The 22,660-nt window shown below is 49.6% G+C and overlaps 1 protein-coding gene across 5 annotated transcripts in view; it reads right to left on the bottom strand.

Moving 5' to 3' along the window:
* AXIN2 (axin 2) overlaps positions 1-22,660 on the bottom strand; it is a 44,448-nt gene that overhangs the window by 14,582 nt on the left and 7,206 nt on the right. For 3 of the 5 annotated variants that reach the window (XM_065693553.1, XM_065693548.1, XM_065693552.1), the window contains exons 1-3: positions 10,036-10,269; positions 8,204-9,133; positions 2,335-2,475 (exon numbers count right to left, since the gene is read on the bottom strand). In XM_065693553.1, the coding sequence (XP_065549625.1) occupies positions 2,335-2,475; positions 8,204-9,027 (965 nt within the window). In that variant the 5' untranslated portion in view covers positions 9,028-9,133; positions 10,036-10,269. Of the gene's footprint in view, positions 1-2,334; positions 2,476-8,203; positions 9,134-9,662; positions 9,957-10,035; positions 10,270-22,660 lie in introns of those variants that run through there. The other 2 variants (XM_065693550.1, XM_065693549.1) reach the window with 2 other exon arrangements.

Raw genomic sequence — 22,660 nt, 5'->3', positions numbered from 1 at the left:
GGCTCTGAAACAAGCCTCTGATCTTGCCAACATCAAAAGCCTGGTTTGTAAGATAAGGTAATATTTGAAGTTTGCTCAGCAGCATTCCCCTGTGTCCAAAGTAAATCCATAAATAAGATATAAGCAAATTAAAAAAAATCCCCTTTCCTCTCCCCCCTCCCCAATCAAGAAATGGAAACAGAAATTTGCATGATGCTTTGTGGCTATCACAAAATATACATGGACGGTCTGATCCCTGGCTACCTATGATACAATTAAAAAGGCAGATCATGCATTATTTGGAGTCCTAATTCCAGTTCAGGTTTAAGACGTACTTAAAAAGAAAAACCCCTCACTTTACTGACAGACTTTTCCAGAACAAGTTTTTCCTCTTCAGTTGATACCAACATAAGCCAAAAGAACTGATTTGCATCCCCACTGACAGAACAACCCCAGGTCCTCTGTTCGAGGGGTAAAACCTTGCAGGCAGAGGAGCACCTGAGCTCAGCATGTGAAAGCGCAGCAGCTCTGTGCCCCAAACATATCCACAGCACCTCTCCAGCCAAGTGCCAGGAAGAGCCAGCGAATCCCACACGTTTCCCTGCGATCCTGGCAGCGGCCCCTTCGCCTCTGCAGAGGAAGTTTTACATCAGCCTTAACTCAAAGCCCAGCTTCCAGAAGTGCCAATTTACCTCTCCCACTTCCAAAAGCACCCAGCATCCCTGCCTGCTCCCAGCGGATCCGGGGATGCCCAGCGGGACCGGTTCTGCAGCAGGAAACACTCCTTTTAGCATCCTCCGCACTCCCCCCCTCCCCAGCCTGGAGCTGGGGGCAGTTTAATCAGCCAAGCTTCCCCAAACTCTCACAGCCTGCACGGGCTATTGTTACAGCAGGAAAAAACAGGCAGGCTCCTTTCAGCCCTGCTTTATGGGGAGCTCCTATTCACTTGTTCAAGCAAATTTCAAAGCGGGCTGCTGCCCTCTCATCCCCGCTAAGCTCCCCTGGACTAACAATGGGCTGAAAGCGATTCAGTTAAGCCTTTCATCCACCATGCACTTTATTTCTCACTCAGTGCTCTCATCTGTATAAGGCCTACAATTGGCATTGCTGTGAAGAGAGGGTATAATCCTAGCCCTGTGAATCCCAAGTGACCCTACACTGGTCCAGAAATGACTAACCCAATGAATGCTCTGTTGACACATGATCACATACAACCAGAGCCAGTAAGAAGAAATAAAGAAGTCACCCTATGATTCAGCTCTTTTATTTAATGCCAATATTGTTCAATAAGGGAATCTGGTGGGACAACAAACTAGTTTTTTCCGTAATATCAGTTCAAAACACACATGTGCATTAAAAAAATAAAGCCTTTGTTTACGCATCAAGGGGTTTTGGTAAATCCTAGTTTCTGTTGTGCATCATCACACACATTGACTTTCAAAACCCAGCATGCAAACCCCTCTGAGGGGTACACAGTAACCACTGGGCATCTCTCACAGAGACACTGGAGAAGTTTCACCTCCAAGATGAAGACCAGGAATGCAGCACTCAGTTTTAAGGTGGGCTTTTCTACAGCACTTGTACACAAGTGAAGATCACAACGCACAAACAGCAACATCTGCCTTCCGCTCAGAAGATGGTCCTTAAGAGCGCTAAGTGAGTCTCAGTGTTTCCTCTACAGACACTAAACACCACTGGGGACAGCAAACAGAGGGAGAACAGTCAAATGACTTGCTCCCAGTTGCACACTCAACAGTCAGGAGGAAAAGCCAGATCCTGCAACTCCTGAGCTCAGCCACAGCATCATCTCTCATCCCAGCGCTCCTGAAACACCCAGGCCTGATCCATGCAGCTTCAATTCAAATGGCTCTTTGAAGACTGCCCCAGCCACACTAGATGAGCAGCTATTTGCCCCTTCGGGTCACTGGCCCTATTAATGCACATTCTGACATTAATGATGAACGCTAATTACAGAAAGTACTTCCTACAGGAAGTAATCTCCTCCTCTTTGATGACTGATAACTAGTTAAGGAAGCCTGGCCTTAAGACAAAGGCTCAGGGAGATATGGTCCTTGGATTAGTCAGGCAGCACCATTACCATAGGGCAAAACATGTTTGCTCAGCTGCAGTTGCAAAACAGCAATAGAGGGATTCATTATTTTACTCCATCTGATACCTCCGGCGACTGCATGAAGAGCAAGGCCACCATGCCCTGCTACACCTCCCAGTTTGGGTGCACACCTAAGTTTTGGCAGCAGAAGCAGGGTGATGATCTTGAATCCATCACTCCTGTAAGCCCCCAAGGGTGCATCAGGGCTCACAGATGGACATCCCAAAAGGACACAAGCTACTTACACGCTGCTGTCTGTCATTGACATGGAGTCGTCCGTCAGGGCATCACTAGATATCTCGCTATCGTTGGCACTGGTTGCTGGGGCAAAAACATAGCCAGAGTTCACATGGTACGGGTTAACGGGATCGTTCCTCTTGAAGCACCTAGGGACAAGAGCAGGAATCTCATTACCAGCCAGTCTTGGGCTTGAGAAAAGCAGACAAGCTTCATGGCAGCACTCTCCTTACAGGAACCATGCACAATGGCTGCGCAACCTCTTGAGAAGCAACCAACCATCCACTGCTCAGACCAGCAGCAGCCAAGGCACACTCTGTCCAAACACAGCCAAAGTCCAACTTCAAAGATGTTGCTTTTAGCATTGGAAGTGCACTTTATAAAATCCCAGGAAGCACCTCTATGTACTTTGATACCTTCAAAGACTCGGTCCTTAAAGCTTGATGCTGCACTGCTGAGGTCAACAGGAGCTTTGCTGTTAGCATCAGCGGGCAAAAGATCAAGAAGTTCATAGCTCAAGTCCCACTGAAAGCCAGTGAGGAACCGGCTAATAAATGCTTGCGACTACTCAGAATAAAGGGGTTAGGGCCCCTTTGGGAACACAAATTACAGTACCTGTGTTGCCTGAACCAGGAGAACTGCCTGAAACCACTGGAGCAGGACCACCATGTGCCAGAGCCATGGACAGGGCTGAAACCTCCTGTCTTGGGCCTGGCCTCCCAAGGACAGGTGCCATCTTCCTGGCATTATAAAAAAAAGCCCAGTTTTTAGGAGAACCTACTATTCGTTCAGCTTGTGCTTTTGTGTAGCATTGGGCGAGGAAGAAGAGGACGGGGATGTAAGGGCAGGTTGTATTGACAGGCACGTGGGTTACTGATACCAACACCTTCATCTTTGCTTGGAGAAGCAAATGCAGAGCCCAGTCTGGATGTTTGAATTGAGCACCCAAGAATGGCTGCATGAAAAATTCATGGGCAGAGGGACACAGGCTGTGATGGAGCGTGGCAGGGTCACGAAGGCAGGGGGGGACCTGAGCATCCCCCTGCCCTCTACCTCCCCTCACACCAGCTTCCCAGCCAGGATCAATATACATATCTCCAGCAGGCGATAAGGGGATTATGCAGGGAGGTTTGGAAGCCGCATGTTAAGGTGCACATTTTGTTCCTCTTCCAGGGGAAGATGGGGTTGTTAAGCTTCAGCCTTTGTATATCAAAGCAAAAGGCCTTGTCATCTGATAAGGACTGCTAATTTTAATAATGAGGGCCACTTCCCCAGGACTTGGGGGCCTAAGGAATGTGCCAGCAGGCTCGGCAGGTTTCTTTAATGGGCTTACCACCTCCCTGCCCCCATGGGGGGCTGGAGGGGACCAGCTGGGTTAAAGCGAGCGGCAATATCCTTCCATCACCCTGCTCTCCATCCTTTAACCAGGCACCCGGCGCATTCCGGCTCCTCCAGCATCGAAAACAGGAGCCACAAAGGCTTAAGTTAAAAATAATAATAATAAAACAAGGGGGGGAGGGGGGGGGATATAAAAAAAAAACCCAGGAGGCGGAAGCATGGTGGGGAATGGGGAAGATGGGCCTCTCTGGTATGAGAGGCGCGGGGCTGGCTGCAGGCAGGTATTCAGCCCAGCCGGGGCTGCATTCCTTTCTGAAGGAGGCCAAGGCATTTCTGATGGGGAGATCAAGATGTTAAAATATATATATATATATATATATATATATGTAGGAAGAAGGAAAAAAAAAAAAGAAAAGAAAGAGATAGTTGGGAATGCCACAGGAAAGGAGCTAAATCTTCAAAGATAAATTAATTCCACATGTGGGTGAAAGCAAAGTTATCCTGCTACTACTACAAAAAGTCCCTCTAAAATCCATGCAGTCTTCTATTCTAATTCAAGGGGATGTGCAGCCCAAGCAACTCTTCCTGGATCCTGGCGGGCTTTAGGGTCAACAGTGTAAGGGATGCACATCTCATGACTACTTGATTTGAAACCATCTCAGGGCTTGAGAGCAACCAGAGGACCATAACGCTGTGGGCTGCTCCCTGCACAGCACCACCACCCTGCTGGGAGGTGCCTGTGTCACCCCTGGGTGCACCCGGGGGCTGGTTTGCCATGGATGGATGGAGAGGCTGGGACGGGGGCGGAGGCAGCGGGTCTGTATGAATACAGCACAGGGAGAAGAGGAGGTGTGTCCAAACACAGTGTTTGGGAAGCTACAATTAGAGAAAGTGGCCAGAACGAACTCACATTCCCATCAGCACCAATTCACCCACCAAGACCTCACATCAACCCTGAAGTTGGTGCCATTTGTAAAGTAAACCCCTACAGTCCACCTCCAAGACACTGCCCCAAAGAAAACCCTCTACAAACACCCATAGGGGCTGGTTTGCTCTGTTTAATCTGACCACCTTACTACACTAATTGCACCCAGATGCACGGAGTTGCCTGGGAGGGTTCTGAATTCCAGGGGAAAGCGGTGGTCTCCTGCCACAGATGCTGCAATCACAAACACACACTCCCCAGCTCCAAACTCAATATGCAAAGTGTTTTCAGCTGTCAGGTAGCAGTTGCTCTGGAGCTTCAAGGAGAATGTCTGATGTTTCTCAGCCTATTCTTATCTTGATGCGATGACACACAGCATGGAACCCTCCCTCTATGCTATGTTAGGCAATGGGCATATCAGAGGTATTATAATGCCATGAAAATTTCAGGGGCTCCTAGTTGTATCCCCTGTTATGAGGGTGCAATTTCAGAGCATGGAAGGGATTTTTATTGTCAGACACTGCTCCTTAGAAATAAGAGCACTCTGGCAGTTCAAACCACGTTATACAGAGAGAGGAGAGTATCTACAAGGAGCATTTTGAGGTAAAATAGAATCTCATTAAGGATTTTCTTGAGACAAACAGCACTGGGCAATGATGGCATTAAAAAGAAACGGAAAAACACACATGCACAAACCTGAGCGAGAGGGAAAAAAAGGTAGATTTGAACAAAACTATGTTAATCACAGCCTGCATGCTCTAATTGTGGAACAGTGCTTGGAGCATAGCTTTACAATGGCATCATTTACTTTGATAATTGAAGCCAAACTTGGTTCCAATAACTTCACACACAAGGAGCTGCACCGGCGGGTCCTTTCAAAGGCCAGGAAGCACTGGGAGCCGGCAGAAGGCCATCTGCAAGCCCCAGCCTTCCCCAAGCACGGCCAGCCCCACTGATGTTAGAGTTTAATGGGAGGCAGATGAGTCCACCTTGGACCGCACGAAGCCCCGTTACGCGGCGGCACAGCAAAGGAAGAGCCCTCTCTGTGTACACAAAGTCGTGCCTGATAAATATAGAAGCGCATATAAATAATAGCTGGAATTCCTGGAGCATGGGGCCAGGTCCAGCGCAGCGTGTGGGGAGGCCACTTTTAACCACACCACAACCTCCAGGGGAGGGGAGTCGCTTTGAAGGACAAGAGGGAGGTTCTGCATGTAAAACATTCCCTGTCTCGGGCAGCAGTTTGCCTGCATACACCGTGTTTTCACTCGACTTCTCCTGTTCCTGTCCATCAATGATGCTGGGGCCAAAGCCTTTCAACTTGTACAGATCCTGCGGTCTCCTGTTTGCTGTGCTTTTGGCTGGGATTCCTTGCCCGGGGATTCCCAGGTGGTCTCCCATCCAAACACCAGGCTGGCCCCAGATCGCTCTGATCCCACCATCAGGTATGCTCACAGCACAGGGTTTTGCTGCTCTAATCACATGGAAACCCAATAAAGTGAGTGGCAAGAGCCTGCACTGCGCTTCTAAACCGTAACACCCAGCAGAAATGCTTTAATTCCATCACACACACGAGGAGGGAGGTGTGGTTTGGCCATTCACCAGGAAAGACTTTGTGCAAGCTTCAGCTCCCATCCTGAACGCAATCCTAAGCCCTGGGTGATGAGAGATAACCCATCCATATGCTCATCAGCTTCTAGCACATGCACGCACAAGTGGCTTCACAAATGGATAGCTGAGGGAGGAACTGAGAAGCATCTCAGCTTGACCTCCCTCTCTTTGCATTGAGATCTCTTGGCCCCATGGAGAGCAAAAGCTCCTGGAAATTCAACAGAAGGTGATCAAAGCAAAAGGCACTACCTAATGTCCTAGGAGGGTAGCTCTGACATGTGAGGAGCAAGCTGCATTAATCCCTGGACAAAAAAAAGAAAAGGAATAAAGAAAAGGGAAAAATCCCAGCACTAATCAGGCAAGCAGCCACCATTCTGCCAGCGCTCCCCTGGACAAGGCACATGTGGGTTTTTCAGCAGGGCCTGCAGCTCTGGTAGAACATTACAGCCAAGCCCTTCCAGCACTGAATACCAACAAAGGCTGAGAGATAAAAGCATCAAACATCCCCCTCCTGGAAAGCAAGCGAAGGGCAGCAGTTCAAACCAAGTTCTGGAGAGCAGCAGATGCTCAGACAGTAACACTCAGGCACGAGATGCAGATCCCAAACCCCAAGCCCTCCACACACCAGCTGCCAGCGAGTGCCCCCCCCCCCGCACAGCCCCACAGCAGGAGAGGTCCAAAGGCCATGCCAGGATGACACACATCCATCCATCCATCTCTCCATCCCTCCCTCTGGTGTGCACCCACGCCTCCGCGACAGGACCAAAGAGGCCTCTGCCTCCAGAGCTCCCTCACAGGCAATAGGAGCCTCCCAGCTCCGGGTGTCTCGGCACTGGGAAGCCCGGCACAGCTGGAAGCTCTCCGCAGGGCAGGAGAGGAGGGTTCGCTCCAGCAAAGCCTTCCCAGGAAAAGCCTGATGCCCTTTGATGTCCGTGAATCACAGACACGCTCTCACAATTCCTGTAAACGAGATGTCAAACACTCACCATAGCAAAGCCCAGGCTCCTGGGCCAGCAGAGGAGAGCGCACATCTGCCAGCAGAGCCCTCTCCTCTCAGCCCTGATTCAACAATCCACAGTTATGGCAAGGGTGGGGAGAGGAAAGAATACATTTTCAGAGGATTATACAACTCATCATTTGCTCATCAGTCTCTCTTTCCCATCCCCCCCATCTTCAAGTGAAGATGGTTCTTACTTTCTTCATCCTCACACCGCTGTGCCATCAATATCTCCAACAAAAGAGATGGGTTCAGCATCACAGATGCACCCCAAGACAAGGGCAGAAAACCCTGCCACCACACAACACTCCCCCCACAAGCTGCCACCACACACAACCACGTTTTAATGAGCTTAACTGAGCACACGGCCAACAGGAGAGCACCAATGGTCTACTATTACTCTATACCTGGGATGTCTCTACTAGTACTCAATTTTAAGTATCCTCCCGTACGCACTGGCTCAAAGCCACCCTAACTGCCTTTGACACGATACCAACACCCAACACGGTGGGAGAGGCTGTACATCACACACACAAAATAAGAGCAGATTTCGTGCAAGTTGCAGAGTTTGATGCACTAAGTGCATACATTTCCTCCTCCATGACCGCACAATTGCTTCCCACATAACCAACGCAGTTAAACACTGGCTGATGGTGGAGTTGGGGAACTAGTAGGTTACATTATTCATGCGTCTATTTGATCCACTCTACTACTGCTCTTAATACGTTTGAAAGTTGAACCAATAATTAACGTATGTCCGGAGGACATAGTTGCTATGAAGTTTTTGATCTATAAGAGAGCTGAAAGAGCCAATGAGGCTTAAGAGCACAGGCTCCTACTTTCCTCTGTACAGACACCTTCAAACCCAGCCAACACCCCCCAAATTCCAGCATTTGGAGGCGCAGGGAAGCTCCCAGCCTCCCTGCTAACTCCCCAGCACTCCATCCCAACACTCTCCGAAGTCCTTAAAGTTAAAACAAAGCACCATTCCCAAGGCTTCCCTTACCTGTACCCGTTCTCGATGGTTTCCGTGGCTCTGACATTCGCCGTAACCCTCAGTGTCTTGCTGGATAGTCCCACTACCGAAGGCAAGATTTTGTTTTTAAAGTCTGCACAGCTCCATTCCTCTTCTTCATTCAAGGTCGGGAGATAGCCACAGACCACTTTTAAGCTCCCCAGTCCATTGCTGTTCATGTAAGCAGGATTCTCTCCTCCACTCCTTACATATTCGAGGTATATATCAGAAGTTAAAAACATCTGGTAAGCATTTTCCTCCATCACAGTCTGAATCTCAGTCTGTGCCTGATCAAACATGATAGAATCTATCTGCTGCTTCTTGATGCTATCCCTTATGTAGGTCTTGGTAGCAGGCTTGAGCTGCTTAGAGACGATGCTGTTGTTCTCGATGTACCTTTTGTATATAGCTTTGGCTACTCTTAAAGTTTTGGTATCCTTAAGGTCCATCTGCCTGAAGCCATTGCAGGCAAACCAGAAGTCTAAGGTATCCACACATTTTTCCCTTTCCAGGAAGGTCCGAAAAAGATAGGCACCATCTTGATCTCCCAACAAGGAATGCAAGGATTTGGTCCATCTGGCCAAAGGGGAGTCTGGAGATGCGCTGCCTTCCGGCTCCCCGAGTCCATTCTCATTCCTCCGCGGGGCAGGAGGCACCGGCATGGCCTTGAAGCTTTGGCTTTTGGGGAGGAACGAGCTGGCGAGATGCGGGCATGGTGCTTCTCCTTCCTCCCCCGGGACAGGGGGTCGGGGGGCGTCTTCCCTGAAGCTGGTGCTGGGGTCGGGGAGGTGGGCGAGGAGCACGGCGCTGCTCATGGCTCCGCAGCCCGGTTGGGAGTGGGGCTCCCAGTTCCTCCTGGAGCTGCCTGCCCCTCTGCCTGCCTCTGCCTGGAGTCAGCAGGGGATCCTCTGAGCCTCCTCTCTGCAAAGGGAGGGAGGGGGGGAAGAAAGGAGGAGGGGGGGGAGAGAAAAAAGGAGTATTGATCTAATCAAAACCAGATCCTCCCAACATCAAAGACAAAAAGTAAACAGGCTTTTCAACTCTTCACAGGCAAAAAAAAAAAGAGGAAGGGAGAAGAGGAGCAAGGCAGGGCAAAGCGAGCGCGGCTCCATCGCCAGCCCGATCGCGACTATCGGATCCGCTCCGCTGAACTCCCGGCGCACTTTGAGCGGGGCCGGGGCGGAGGTGGGGGGGGTTTGCTCAGCGCAGCCCCCCCTCCAGCAGCACAGCCCGGCCCTGCCCCGGCATCTGGTTTCCATTCCGCACCCCCAAACCCGCGCTCGCTTCGCCCTTCTCCTGCGCGCATGTTGCGCGCCCGAGCAGTACCGCGCTGCTTCCCTTCCCCCCCCCCACGGGAGGGCTTTTGGGGCGCTTCTATGCGGAGACAGATGCTGGAACCGGCCCCCCCCCTCCCCAAAACCTCACCGGGGGTGAGGCGTGGGGTCCGTACCTGCGCGCTGCGGGGCATCCCGCGGCCGGAGCCATCACACCCGGCCCCGTAGGAGGGAAATACACGGAGAGGGGCCGGGGGGGCGGCCCCGAGCGCAACCGGGCGGCAAAGCACTAATAATGATCAAAAAGACCTGCTCCAGAAATGGCGACGGGCGGGGAGGAGGGAGGTCGGGGCCGCAGCTGGGGGGGGGGGGAGAAGGGAGGGAAGAAGGGAAAAAGTCCAGAGCGACTTGGATCCTGCGAGCCCTGTGCAACAGCCGCGCCCGCGGAGGCTCCGCAGAGCGCGCAACACCCCCAAAAATAGCTATAATTAATGAAAACCCCCGTGTTTTAAAGCAAAACACCCCCCCCCCCCCCCCATCACCACTCACCGCGGAGCCGGAGCTCGCTGCGCGCCCGCGGCCCCGCCGCTCTCCGCCGGCAGCAGCAGCGCGCAGGCTGGCTCCGCTCCCCCCGCGCCCCTCGCTGTCCTTCCTCCTCCTCCTCCTCCTCCTCCTCTCCTCCCCGGCGGTGCAACCGCATCGGAGAGCATCGGGAAGAGGGGGGGCGATGGGGGGAGCGGCGAGGGAAGGAGCCCACTGCGATCCGCGCCTCCCGCCCCTGCCTATTTATTTTATTTATTTTAAATACAAAAGCGATGGTCCCTCCCCCCCCCCCCCCCCCCCCGCCTTCCTCCTCCCTCCCTCCTCCTCCTCCTCCTCCTCCCTCCGCCCCCCCGGGCTCTCCCCGCATCAAAGCGGAGGCCGGCGGAGCGGTCCTGTAAGGGCGGTAGCGCTGCTCCGCGCCGCTCGCACGCACCCAAAAAGAGTTAAAACAGGCCCAAAAAAATAAAGATAAGAACAAAATGAAGAAGGAGAAGCGCGAGGTGGAACAAACCCCCCCAAACACCCGCCTCGCCCGGGGATGAAGCCCCGGGTATCCTCAGTGCGAGGTGTGCGCCGGGGGAAGCGCTACCGCTGGGGGTGAAGGGGGGGCATTATTCGTGAGGAAAATAACTATATTTTCCGGCCTTGGCTTTATTTTTTGGGGTGTTTTTACCCCCTTTTCTCGCCATCCCGGAGCGGTTACGGAGTTGCCAGGACCTTATCAAAGGGAAGCGATCGGCAGCCGCCGCTTCACCGCCCCCCCCACGCCTTAAAGGGACAGGCGCACCTTTCCGCGCCGCTCCGCGCCCTTCCGCGCACCGCGCTGCCCCTCGGTCCCCGGCCAACCTTAGGGCTGCGGGGAGGGAGGACAGTGCGAGGCGTGAAAACTTAGCGAAAAGTTCTGATCGGAGAGAGAAAACGGGGCGGGTCCGCGGTTATTATTAATTCTTAATGAATAATCCAAAGCATGGGTTTTGCGCTAATTAAACAATAACGTGATTGCCATAGAACTGGCACACCAGCACATCCCCATCTGCAGTTGTGCTCACATCTCCCCTCCATCTGTTTAATATTTAACAGACACGGAATGGAGGGGTTTTAACTTCGTACAAAAGGTTTTAATTAGGGGTTGGCCCCCAAACCTGTCCTCCAGATCCAGGGAGGCTCCTGCCCTCCTCCCCATCCTGCTCCGAGGCTGGACACAAGGCTCAGGGGTTCCCTGCAGGCTGGTGGAGCCCACTGTGGCCCTGGCAATGCCCTGCTCCACCTCCCCATTGCCCACCCCAGCCCTGCAGCTCCATTCCCTTCTTCCCAGAGCACAGCCTCATGTGCAGGGTTGCAGGGCGGGATGGAGGGTAATGCTACAGCAGGGATAAGGGTGAGCTTTCCAAACCCTGCTTTATTCTTATCATGATTACCATTATTGATGCCTAGCCTGCTGTAGAGGCCCCAAACGGTTTCTTTCTCGTATATCCCTGAGTAAAAACTTTGGGATCAAGCCCCACTCTTGAAAGCACTTCTGTATAAAAGCAGAACACCCCATGTGCCAACCCCTGCTCCTCAAGCCCCTGGGCAGGGACCACTGTGGGCACCACCACCTAAGGAAACCCATGTCTCCCTGCACCCAGGCTTGCAGTTGGGCTCAGCACCCCATGATCCCCCTTTTCCTAGGAAAAATCCCTATTCCCCACGCACACACGCTGAAGGGGCACACTCACTGCCCTGTGCCCCCAGCACCAAGTCAGAGCTGCCCATGCCAGCCCCAAAACACCTCCAGACCTAAGAAATGGAGCTGAGACAGAGCCTGCTCCCACCACTGTGGTTCATCCCCATCAGCTCCTTCCTTCCTGCCACCCTCCTGTGTCTCCACAATGAGGGGGGACCCTACAGTAAAGCCTAAAGGTACCCCTGCAACCAGTACATCAGGGGAACCCCAACTGGGGTCCCAGGGGCTCAACCTGATCCTGAACAGGAGCACCAAAAACAGGAGCCACAAACCCATCCTTTTCCTACACAAGCCATTGGAAAAGCAACTGGTTTGCAACATCACTAAACACGGTGCTCAGCTTCGCCCTGTGATGAAGAGCTCCCCACTTCTTCCTCTCCTCCAGGCCCTGCTCAAACCACTGTCTCCACCAAGATGACAGCAAAACACTGCATGTCGCAGTGGCCCTGGATGTGGCAGCCTTTGAAGCCGCGATTTCATCAGCTCCAGGATGGATGAATCCATCCAAGCACCATGCACAACAGCGAGAAGGCAGCCACGCATATTACTGGGTGCCTGGACTGGACAACCTGGGCTAATCATGGGTGGGTGAATCTGTTGTTGCTGCCCAATTACACATTTTTCAGGCCTGGGAATGGCTACCATTGGGCATGGAGAGCAAATGTGCTGCCAACCCCATGAGCAGAGCATTAAAATTCATTTTGAAGCACAACAAGCAGTTAGGAACTATTAGCATTACTAATATACTTGCTGATGATGATGCCAAGTATCAACATGCCACCATGCCAGAGCCATATGAAATGATCCTTCCCTGGGAAAATGCATGGTCAGGGTCCCCTGCACCCCTTGTGATGGTGATAGTGAGAACACCTCCAGCCACCAGAAGCTGGTGGATCACCTCCTGCCTCTTACATCTTGAAGGCGCTTTGAAACAATACTGGCATCGACAGTTGAGTCCCATTCACTACTACAGCACAGAAAGCGAAGCCATTATAATGGAAGCTGAAAACCTTGGACTTCTCCACTTTGGAAGTAAATCTCATTAAGTGTCATCCATTCTATTTCATAAAAATGTCATTTAACCAACTGGCTTTCTCCAAGTTGTGCAATAAATAACACTGCCCTGCACTGAGGCCCTGGGAATGCACTGTGCAAGAAGTACTTGTATTAAATACATGCATTAAGTCTCATCCCAGTACTTAATTTACTGCATTATTTGGGATCAGACGTGCAGAGAAGCAGCCCTCCCACAGACCTGTCTAATGCACCATCCTCTTCATGACCATCACCAGAAAGGGATAATTTGGGAATGAAATGAGAGGAGGGCAAGCCCCTGGGGACATGGCTTTGTGTGGAAGTGCCCATGGAGCAGTTTGTCCTCCCAAAGCCACAGTAGCCCCGTTCATCTTCTACGTGTCCAGTCAGGGAGTCTATTTTCTCCTCCTCCCAACAGGGAAGAGTCACGTAGTGCCTGAGATTTGAAAGCATTCCGATGAACTAGGCAGGCGGTGGCAGGGACAAGAAGGTCTTCCAGAGTTTTCTTCATCTTTATCAGTTTCTGGAAGTCCTTGTTCGTAGATCTACAGGGAATCTCTGTGTTCAGGTAGCGGCTGCAGTCATCAAGAAAGCAGAGGATCTTTGAATTTCCTTCTGATTTTCCAGTCTAAACTTGAATCTGAATTCCCAGGCTGAACAGAAGGAAAATTAACTATTTATGTTTTGTTTCCTGGCCCTTCTGCATTTTAGATGAAAACACCAGTAAATGGGTGAGAAAATGACTGCAAAAAGCTGTACAAAGTGCTGTCACCCAGCTGTGTGCCCTCACGGTGCCACTGCAAAGGCCAAGAGCATCCTCTCCTCGCTGCTGCTGCTCTGCATCACATTCACAGGCAGCGCAAAGAAGCCTGAAGTCAGATTGTGGCACCAAAAAGGAATCATTTTAGATGAAAAGAGTCAGCTTGCAGTGAAGGTGCACAATAAAGAGAAATGGGTTTTGTTGTTGTTTTTTAGAGCAGGTAGTAAAAAAATAGGAAAGAAATCCATGGGAGCTATTAAGGAGTCGAGTGCCAGCCCAAGAGCATCGCTCTCAGTGACAGATGTGCCAGTCCACACTCATTGGGCTCGTAATGCAACACCCCATCTTGTCCTAACTGCACACAACAGACCTGGCTCCATCACTGCCTCCTCTGCCCACAGGGCAGGTATTTTGCTGGTGTCTTGCACCAAAACAGATGTCTCCAGGTTGTTGCTGTCTTGCAGAAAACTGGGTCAAACACCAGTTAAGGCTCTAAGGACCACAGCAGGGTTGTTCTGTACATCCCTATACGTGGCCTTGAGGAGATGACAGCAGCACAAGGAGCACAATCAGATCTGACAGCCTCAGCAAATAACAGTCATGTCTAAACAGCAGCTTATGCTGTTCATGAGCTGTAAATCTTATACCAGAGATCAAAGCTGGTGTCCTTCACTATGCACACGGAGACAAAGACCAGGGAAGCGCCTTCCTGATGGACAATACCAAAGTGGCGATGAAGCCAAGAGATGCCACCAAACCCTAGGCAGCCCCTGCTCAGGCCAGAGTCTGCTGCTGCTGCCTGACACTGATTTTACTGATGAACCTCAAAAACTACCATAAAACACAAGGACATGGATAGAAGATATGAAGGAAAGATGAAACGAGCATGCTGAGCTCCCTCCTCTCTATGCACACCTCTCACCAGCCTCTAAACCTCTCCAGCCTCTCCCTGCTCCATCCTTTTGCTTCCCCTTCCCTTTCCAAGCAAGAGGAGGGCGAGAAGCGCTCTTTTCTCTTCCCACCTTGAAATGCAAAGCCATGGTGGGCTGAGGTCTCAGGGCCTAGATCATTATCCCGGCAGGAAGATTCCTCAGGGATAAGCGCATCCCAAGGAGGACCCACTCAACAGTAGGACCCGAACCCCAAAGTGGTGTTAGCTGGGGGCTGTCGTCCCCTGCTCTGTCACACACAGCGAGCGGCGGCGCTCACACTGGTGGTCATGTTGATAACAAGATCAAAGGCTGGCAAGGATTTCAACAGGAGTGCTGGGAACAGTCGTGATCAAAATAAGAGGAAGGCCCTTGTATACAGAAGACATGAGAGGTTTGCAACCCACATGTGAACCTTTGAAGTTTGCTGCTGCTTCTTCTTAATATAAACTAGTTTAACATCATTAGTTTAAGAGCTACAAACCCGATCGGCTGTGTAATCTCTCTATATACAAGCACGGAGTATTACCCACATGCAGACATGCTTTTGCAGTGGAGGGGAAAAGAAAAAGCACTGCCAGAGATACTCAAAAATAAGACAAGAAAACACACAGTTTTATGAGATTTGAAGTTCATTTCATAAACCGACATACTTTTGTTCCCCAGTATTGCCAGATAAGTCCGATCCATTTTCTTTTCCTATAATCCTTTTAACATTTCCATTCCCCCCTACAGACTTTTTTGCCTTGATGTTTTGTTCAGCGCACTCCCTGCTATCTGCACACGCTTGGCCAGATTTTTGAGACTTAAAAGGGGCACCGTATCAGCATTAACTGCTCGATGAGGGCTGATAAAACTCACGTGAGCACTTTGCTATCTATTAACATTTCTGAACTGCTTCCTTCACCTGCACCAAACAGGGACTGAAAAGAGGGTGGGGGCAAAAGAGGCAGATGAGGATATTTATGACCAACTTCCCACGGCTTATTTCTTCCACAACCCCTTCCTCATTGCCCTGTCTGCTGGCTTCCTGTTTAAGCAACCAGTAAGTAACCAAGTCTACGAGACACTGGGATGGGAGTAAGGGGTGCATACATGACAGCCAGGGTATGCAGCCATGCTATATACTCTCTAGTCCTAGCAGCTGAGCTCTTCACAGGCAACACAGAGCCCAGATTGCACCCTTGAAAGTAACATTTAAGTCCTACTGATTTTTTTTTTTGTCAAATATGGATTTTTTGGATGGAAAATTGAGCACTGCTGTGGCTGCTGGGGACACATGCATGATGCTATGGCAGAAGCGCTGAGCGTGGTCCTCTTGTCAGGATCAAGTGGTAACTCTTAAGAGAGTCCCATTCAGGTTCATACTCCTCCTTGCTCCAACTCTGCCCACTGCTTCTGCTAGGGATAATATTGATTCTGGGCTTGCTTTGTGCATAGGATACACATGCCAAGGAGAATCTGACTCTAAAGCGGTTTAATGCCCGGTTTTCGTTGGGGTTCTCATTCAGTAATCCCATGAATGCTTACGAAGTGACTATTAGACTCTCCACCATGCGAGAAGTCAAACTTGACGCAACTGCTTGTAGGTGTCCATCACCCTGAGAAGGCCCCCCCTGCTGCTTGCAGAGGTTGCGGCAGTTCACTAAAATCATCAACAGATAAAGATCCAAGCTGCCAGAGACATGTTATCTGCTGAATGGGTTCAGATTTAAGGACTTCCTTTTAACTTTGAGATGGTTCAGATCCATCTACACGTGCACTCATCCTGCCTACCCTGCGCTCCTCCTTCACCCTCGCCCAGAGAGTGTTTAGCAGCAAGAACCTGGCATGTGAGGTTCAGCAGGAGGACGCAGGGGAGGTGATGGGAGCATCAGTGTGAGCAAGGCCAGATTCCATCCTGCTTTTTAATGGAAATGGGAACTTTTTTCCATGCCTGCTCAGGGAAGTCCTTTTTGTGCGTGCACAGAGCAAGCAGGGTGTGCTGGCTGTGCTTCTGCAGAGGCTGGACGCTCCTGGAAGAGAACGTGGCCAGCTTGGTAACGAGTTGGGCCTGATGGTATCTTGGCGCAAGAGCGGAGGAAGTGAAATATATGATGTGTTACTAGCCTGAACTGATGTGATTTGACTTTGCAATATAATCCTTTTTGTTTTCTGGCTGGCTTCTATAGCTGTGTAAAAATGGTTACTTAAAAACCCAACTAAGTATGAAGTGTACTCACTGCAAATCTCAGCGAGGAAAGGAAATCCAAATGTTTTGAGTTTAACTATTAAACATAGTTTCCAGCTAGTGTGCTCAGAATTTGAAATTAAACAAATGAAAGAAACATGTTTCAATGGTTTTATGTAGGCAATAATGTCATTAACAGGAAATAAAGAAATTGGGCTTTGCAGCTGCAAGCATGGAATTTAACCCTTCCTATGCAGCAGGGTGCTTGCTCTGCTGGCACAGTGCATCTGACCCCTGCCTGCTACTGGGCATCCCACACATAGAGCAGGACCCTGAGTATCCTGATCCGCACAGCTCTGCAAGGATGATGATAATGGAAAAAGCAGGAGGAGAAACAACACTTACAAGTGAACAGGCTTTCCTGACTAGTGGAAAACTTTTGGATCTCAAAGTCAAATAAAACTTTTCACATCCAGAGAATAAAAAAACCCCAAGCCCTTTATGCACAGTTATTTTTAGGTGCACTGTCAAAGGCTGAGTACCCTTAAATTATACCTGTTTTGGTTTGTTTCTGCCTGTCCATTCAATTCTCAGCATCAAGGGGAATGGTAAAGGGTATGAGGCTCCAGCCCTTGTGGTGCTGTCAGGAGCAGGATGATGCCTCCACTCTGCCTCTCATAAACTGGACCAGTACTGAGACTGTAAAAGAAATTACATATATGTGTATATATATATATATGTTTATGTATTTAAGGATACCTGTATTTGCAGGTGTGAAATACAGCCTAGAGAAAGGAGACTTTGCATGGAGAAAGCCTCATCCCCACATTGCCCACTGAGACCTCAGATGAAGGCCTCCTCCCTCTCTTCCCAACATGGCTCCAATAAGCTGCCCTTTTTTTCCTCCTCTGCACACTGAAAGGAGAGCATTCCTATCATCTTAGTCATGCATGAAGGGTTTTGCTTGGAAATAGCATTATGGAATAGAGCTTCTGTCAGTGGAACTGACTATGATCCCTGTTCCCATGCCTTGTTGGTTAAATTAAATGAGAACATGGCCATAATCCATGTCTCCCACTGTATTAGTTGGGAATAAGAGTCATCTTCTAGGAAAACAGGGCACCTGCTGCTCCACACTCCCACCAGGCATGGACCATGCTCAGTGGGGTGCCCATCACCAGGATAGCACAGCATGGGCAGCAGCAGACACAAAGTGGCACGCGAAGCAGCAGTTTCTGAGCACATTTTGTGCAGATCCAGATCTGCAGGTCAGGGCTTGCCTTGGGCATTTGAAACATGTGTTTTAGTGCTGGGTCCCATTTACCTGCCCCGTCTGTGCAGCTGATAATAGACTCATTAAAAGCACAACAGAAGTGCTGAAATAACTGCTCATTATTCTAGCCATAACTTTAGACAATAACATAAATTCCATTGATATAACCAACATACCATTGTCCTTTCATTACACAGGCACATACCTAGCATGCAAACAGAACAGCTTATACTAAATTGATTTCAGTCCATAGAGAATGTAATATCAGTGCAGGCTAAAACTGAAGTTAATGCAGTTAAAAGCATGCAGTTTCCACAAGCCCATACTCACTGACATCTGCTATTGAAGAGAACACAGATAATGAGACTCTTATGTGATACACCTGACACCAACACCACTGGAAATGCTGATCTGCCACACGGGGCTGCAAGTCAAATGACAAAAACCTGTGGGCCAGATACCTGGGGTTAATCAACACCGAGCCCTTGCCTTCAAGAGTTGTAATAAAGCCACCGTGCTTCAGGGCCCCTGATGGTTTGGCTTTGCATTCCCAAGCTGGAGTTTGGAGCAAGGGAGAACAACTGGAACAACCCCACTCAGCAGCTGAGACACTGTTAAATACCCTGGATTCAAACCCAGCCCTTTGTCCTGGAGTGCGCTGAAAAATAACCTGCCCAACACTTCTTTCTGCTATTACACAGGAGGAAAGGGTGTCACCGATATAAAACCTGCTGCACACCACCATAAACCAGTAAGAAATAAAACCCAACAAGTGATTTTTCTTCCTTTTATGACTTTACAGAGGCTGAAGCAGCTGGGGATGTTCTCCTTGACTACCTGGAGGCCCATGGAGCCTTGATACCAGCCTCAAGTGGCAGCAACCCCTCTGCAGAGGGGCACTGGGATGTGTCTTTTGGCAGCAGGGACAGCCTGTTTCCTTGGGCCACCCCTTCATTGTGAATGCTTCATGCATTAGCTCAAGGAACTCACCCAGTTAAAAATAACCCTCCCCTGCACAAAAAATAGACAAAGAAAGAGGCTATTTATACCCTGGATCAATTCCTGGGGCTGATTCACCCTGCGGCCCCAGGAAAGGTTGCACTGGGGCAAGCTGTAAGGATGTAAGGAGCCCCATGGCAAACCTATCCGGGGTGACAGTGAGCACAGCCCACTGACACAAGGGGATGACACCATTAACCTGTGAAACAGCTCGACAGCTACAGGTGACTGTTCTCTTACAACTGGCAGGGGTTGGAGATGGGAGGGCTCTGGGTGTTCTTATAATCCTGATTTCGGTCCATGCGTGTTCAGTTTCTAAATGTATTTCTTATGTTGACCTCGCATGGCTCCGCTCCCGGCTGAGTCAGGGCTGCTCCTTTAGGTGCTGCTCCCACATTCTTGGGTCTAAATACCTCATGCACAGAGAGCAAAAGGGCCAGCTCCAAACACCCAAAAAGAAACAGATGATTGGCCAAATAGCTTCATAAAACTCAGGGAGAATTATCCAAGCTCATCCGCTTCTGCAGACAAGTTTAAATATGGATAAAGATACTTGGAATAATATAGATATATTATTTTTTTCCCCCCATGTTGTTTTCTGTTTTGACTTCTTTGGGATCATTCAAAGGGAGGTTCAGGCTTTGATCTTCTCTATTGGCAATATTTTTTTCATCTAGGGTTTTATAGTTTGAGAAGAGATGTTACATGCCTGCAACAGAAACTATCAATATGATGTGGGTCTGAACAAAAAACCTGGTGTCAGGTTCTCCATTTGGAGTGTTACCTCAAGCTTTGAAGTTTGTAATGATTCAAAAGCATCTAGAGCTGCTACAAATGTTAATAAAATTAAAGCCATCTGAAAGTGAGGCTTGCATGTGCCTTTGAAAGTAGGTCTGTGATCAGTTATTACCCTCAATTACCTTGTTGTCCACTCTTTTAGCTCGAGGTTAAACTCTTAACACTTTGCTTTGAAGTGGTTATCCTTTTATCTATGACCGGACTGAGGAATTTAAGGGCAATAATCAATGAGAGCTTCATAAGAATAAAGGGGAGACAAGGCAGGGAAAATAGGTGTGAATGTTCCCTTAACGGCTGGCTGGGGGTTTGGAGGGACAAGGAGCTCTGACACGAGCCTTAAAAACACCCCAACAAGCAAAAGGAAAATGATAAAAAACAAAGGAAAGAAAGAGGGGAAAAAGGGGGGGGACAAAAGAAAGGAAAAAGGAGCCTCAGCAATTTCCAAATCACTGCTAAAAATAAAGCAAAAGCACTAATTCAGGGTGGGGCTGGGCGTGGGGAGAGCACCAAGAGGTGAAGCCCTCATCAAAGGCGCAGGACGAGTAATGAGGCACGGAGATACGATTAAAGTATTGGCTTAATCACGGCTTTGATGTCTGCCATGGCATCTCACCCTGCCAAACCCAGCAGGGAGCCAGATGTGTCCCCTGCAATGCCCCCCATCCCAAAGCAAGGGGTCCCTGTGCCAAGCGTTGGCACCAGATGTGCGATCCCTCCCCAGCTCACATAGGATGCACCAGCATTTGAACAACCTGCTCTAATGGAAGGTGTCCCTGCCCCTGGCAGGGGGTTAGAACCAGATGAGCTTTAAGGTCCCTTTAGTCCAAACCAGTCTGTAGTTCTATGATCTCGGCCACCTAGAAGGTCCCAAAACTCACCTCAACCATGGGACACAGGAGTCCCTGCTTGGAGGAAGGCAGGCCCAGAGAAAGGGACTAAAGAATGACATGTTTTGGTCTTACCCATTCCCTGTCAGCAAGGATGCTGGCGACATCCCTCATCACACCCTACGAGGACTCCAGCGTGTGTCCCAGCACTACCCCCACGCAAAGCATCCAACCTCCCTCCACTTTCACTCTGTCAGGGGGAAAATTGCTGTAATACTCCTGGCCAATTTCATTTTTATTATTATTTCTTTTCTAATCCGAGGTGCCTAAAGCAAGGTGTTGAAATGCATGTTGAGCACGCCGAGCTTGGCAGGGGATCAAGTCCAAACGGCCTGGGCTTTCTGAAGTCCTGAGCACAACCTCCGCCGCCGCCGAGCGAGAGCCGCGTGTGCTCAGCATCTCTGAAAATCACTGCGCGCCGCTTTGATGCGGTGCCAACGTTCGGATCTGCGTGTCTAATTTAAGGTGCTTGGGCTGGAAAATGTTGACAATTATTGTTACTCTAAAATTAAATCAGTGCTTAATTATCAAAATTGATGGTAACTCGGAGTGGCGTTTTCAAAAGAGCCTGAGGGAGTCAGAAGGAGATTTTTCAAAGGCAGTTTAAAGTCTCAAGGCCACATCCACCTCCTTGTACCTGCAGTTTCTTACTGACTGCTCCTGCTTTGGCACCATGTAAGTGGTGCTGAGGTCTCTTTACCAACAGGGTACATGGTGGACCTGAAACCATGAGTGCAAACTAAAGTCTCCAGCCCTCCAAATGCACTTGGCTAATTCACAGTGAAAAATCAATTGGCTTTGGGTGCCTAATTCTCTTATAATCCTTTAGATAATACCAGCTTTAGGCTTTCAGATACTGATAAAAAACCCCAAAACACAATACAAGAAATTTGTGCAAATAGAATAGAAAACAAACATATATTGCATATAACTTTCAGATACTCTGGACTTCATATGAAATAGGTTGAGGACAATAGCAATAAAATATTGCTCAAGAGAGAATAAAGGCACCGAGACCATGAAGCCTGAGGCTGAGAACACTGTTTCGTAATTAAGGTAGCCTCCAGACAACGATTGTCATAGGCGGGCATTGCTCAAGGACTCAACCATTATTGCTTTCATTATAACTTTTCAGGAGAGGATCTGTTCCTGGCTTGGCTCCACCTTCACCTAAAGCTCCCACTGGCCCCAGTCACTAACAAGAAGGCGTTGATTGAGAAACGCTAATGACAGGCTCTGCGGGATGCAAAGGAGCACGCCTGCGGGAGCCTTGCCCTGCGAGGGGTGGCCATGGAGTGGGCTGGCACCATGGGACCACACCAGAAGGCCTGGTGAAAGAGGTGACACTAGCCAGGGACATCAAATGCCATGCTGGGGATAAGGAAACCTCCAAGAGCAGTGCAGCGAGATGTGGGATGCTGAGGCTTGCAGGGACAGGAAGGGAATGGCTGGATGCTGAGGCACCTAGGAGGATGCTTGTGCTGCTGCAGCCTGAACTTGATGGTTGTTTGCTAGTTAAGTGGGATCCTGCTGGTCTTTGTGCATCAAATCAGTTGAAAAAGGATCGGCAAGAAGGGATTTCTAAAGAAAACTATGCTGACTTAAAAAAAAAATCCTGATAAACCCTATATTGCAACCAAATAGCTGCTTTTTAACTACAATACAAATGGGAGCTGTGGTTTGTCTCACACTCTGTGCTGTTGCATAGACTTAGATGCATTTCCCACAAAAGGCTGGGCTTTGTGCTCAGACGAGGAGTACGTGGGGGAGCAGAGGAGCACTTGCGTGGCTGGGAAATGGCAGCACAAGGCATCCCTATGGATGGCAACCACTATGAATCACTGCTGCATTTCTGGTTTGCATTCTGGGTTTAGGCTAAAATTGGCCAAGATTTCAGCTCTTCCATGGAGGGGGAAAAAACCCACGAATTAGAAACTCCTCTGTTTGTAGAAAACCAGATTTCCCACCAAAATCCAGATTTGACTGAAAAAAGTCAATTGGTTGGAATCACACCATCTGGTCCTCAGTGAATTCGATTGGAATCGCAGGATTAA

Source organism: Lathamus discolor, chromosome 13 (genome assembly GCF_037157495.1).
Source record: "Lathamus discolor isolate bLatDis1 chromosome 13, bLatDis1.hap1, whole genome shotgun sequence".
Lineage (NCBI taxonomy): Eukaryota > Metazoa > Chordata > Aves > Psittaciformes > Psittacidae > Lathamus > Lathamus discolor.
The sequence above is the reverse complement of the archived record's forward strand: the minus strand, read 5'-3'. Positions and strand labels throughout refer to the sequence as shown.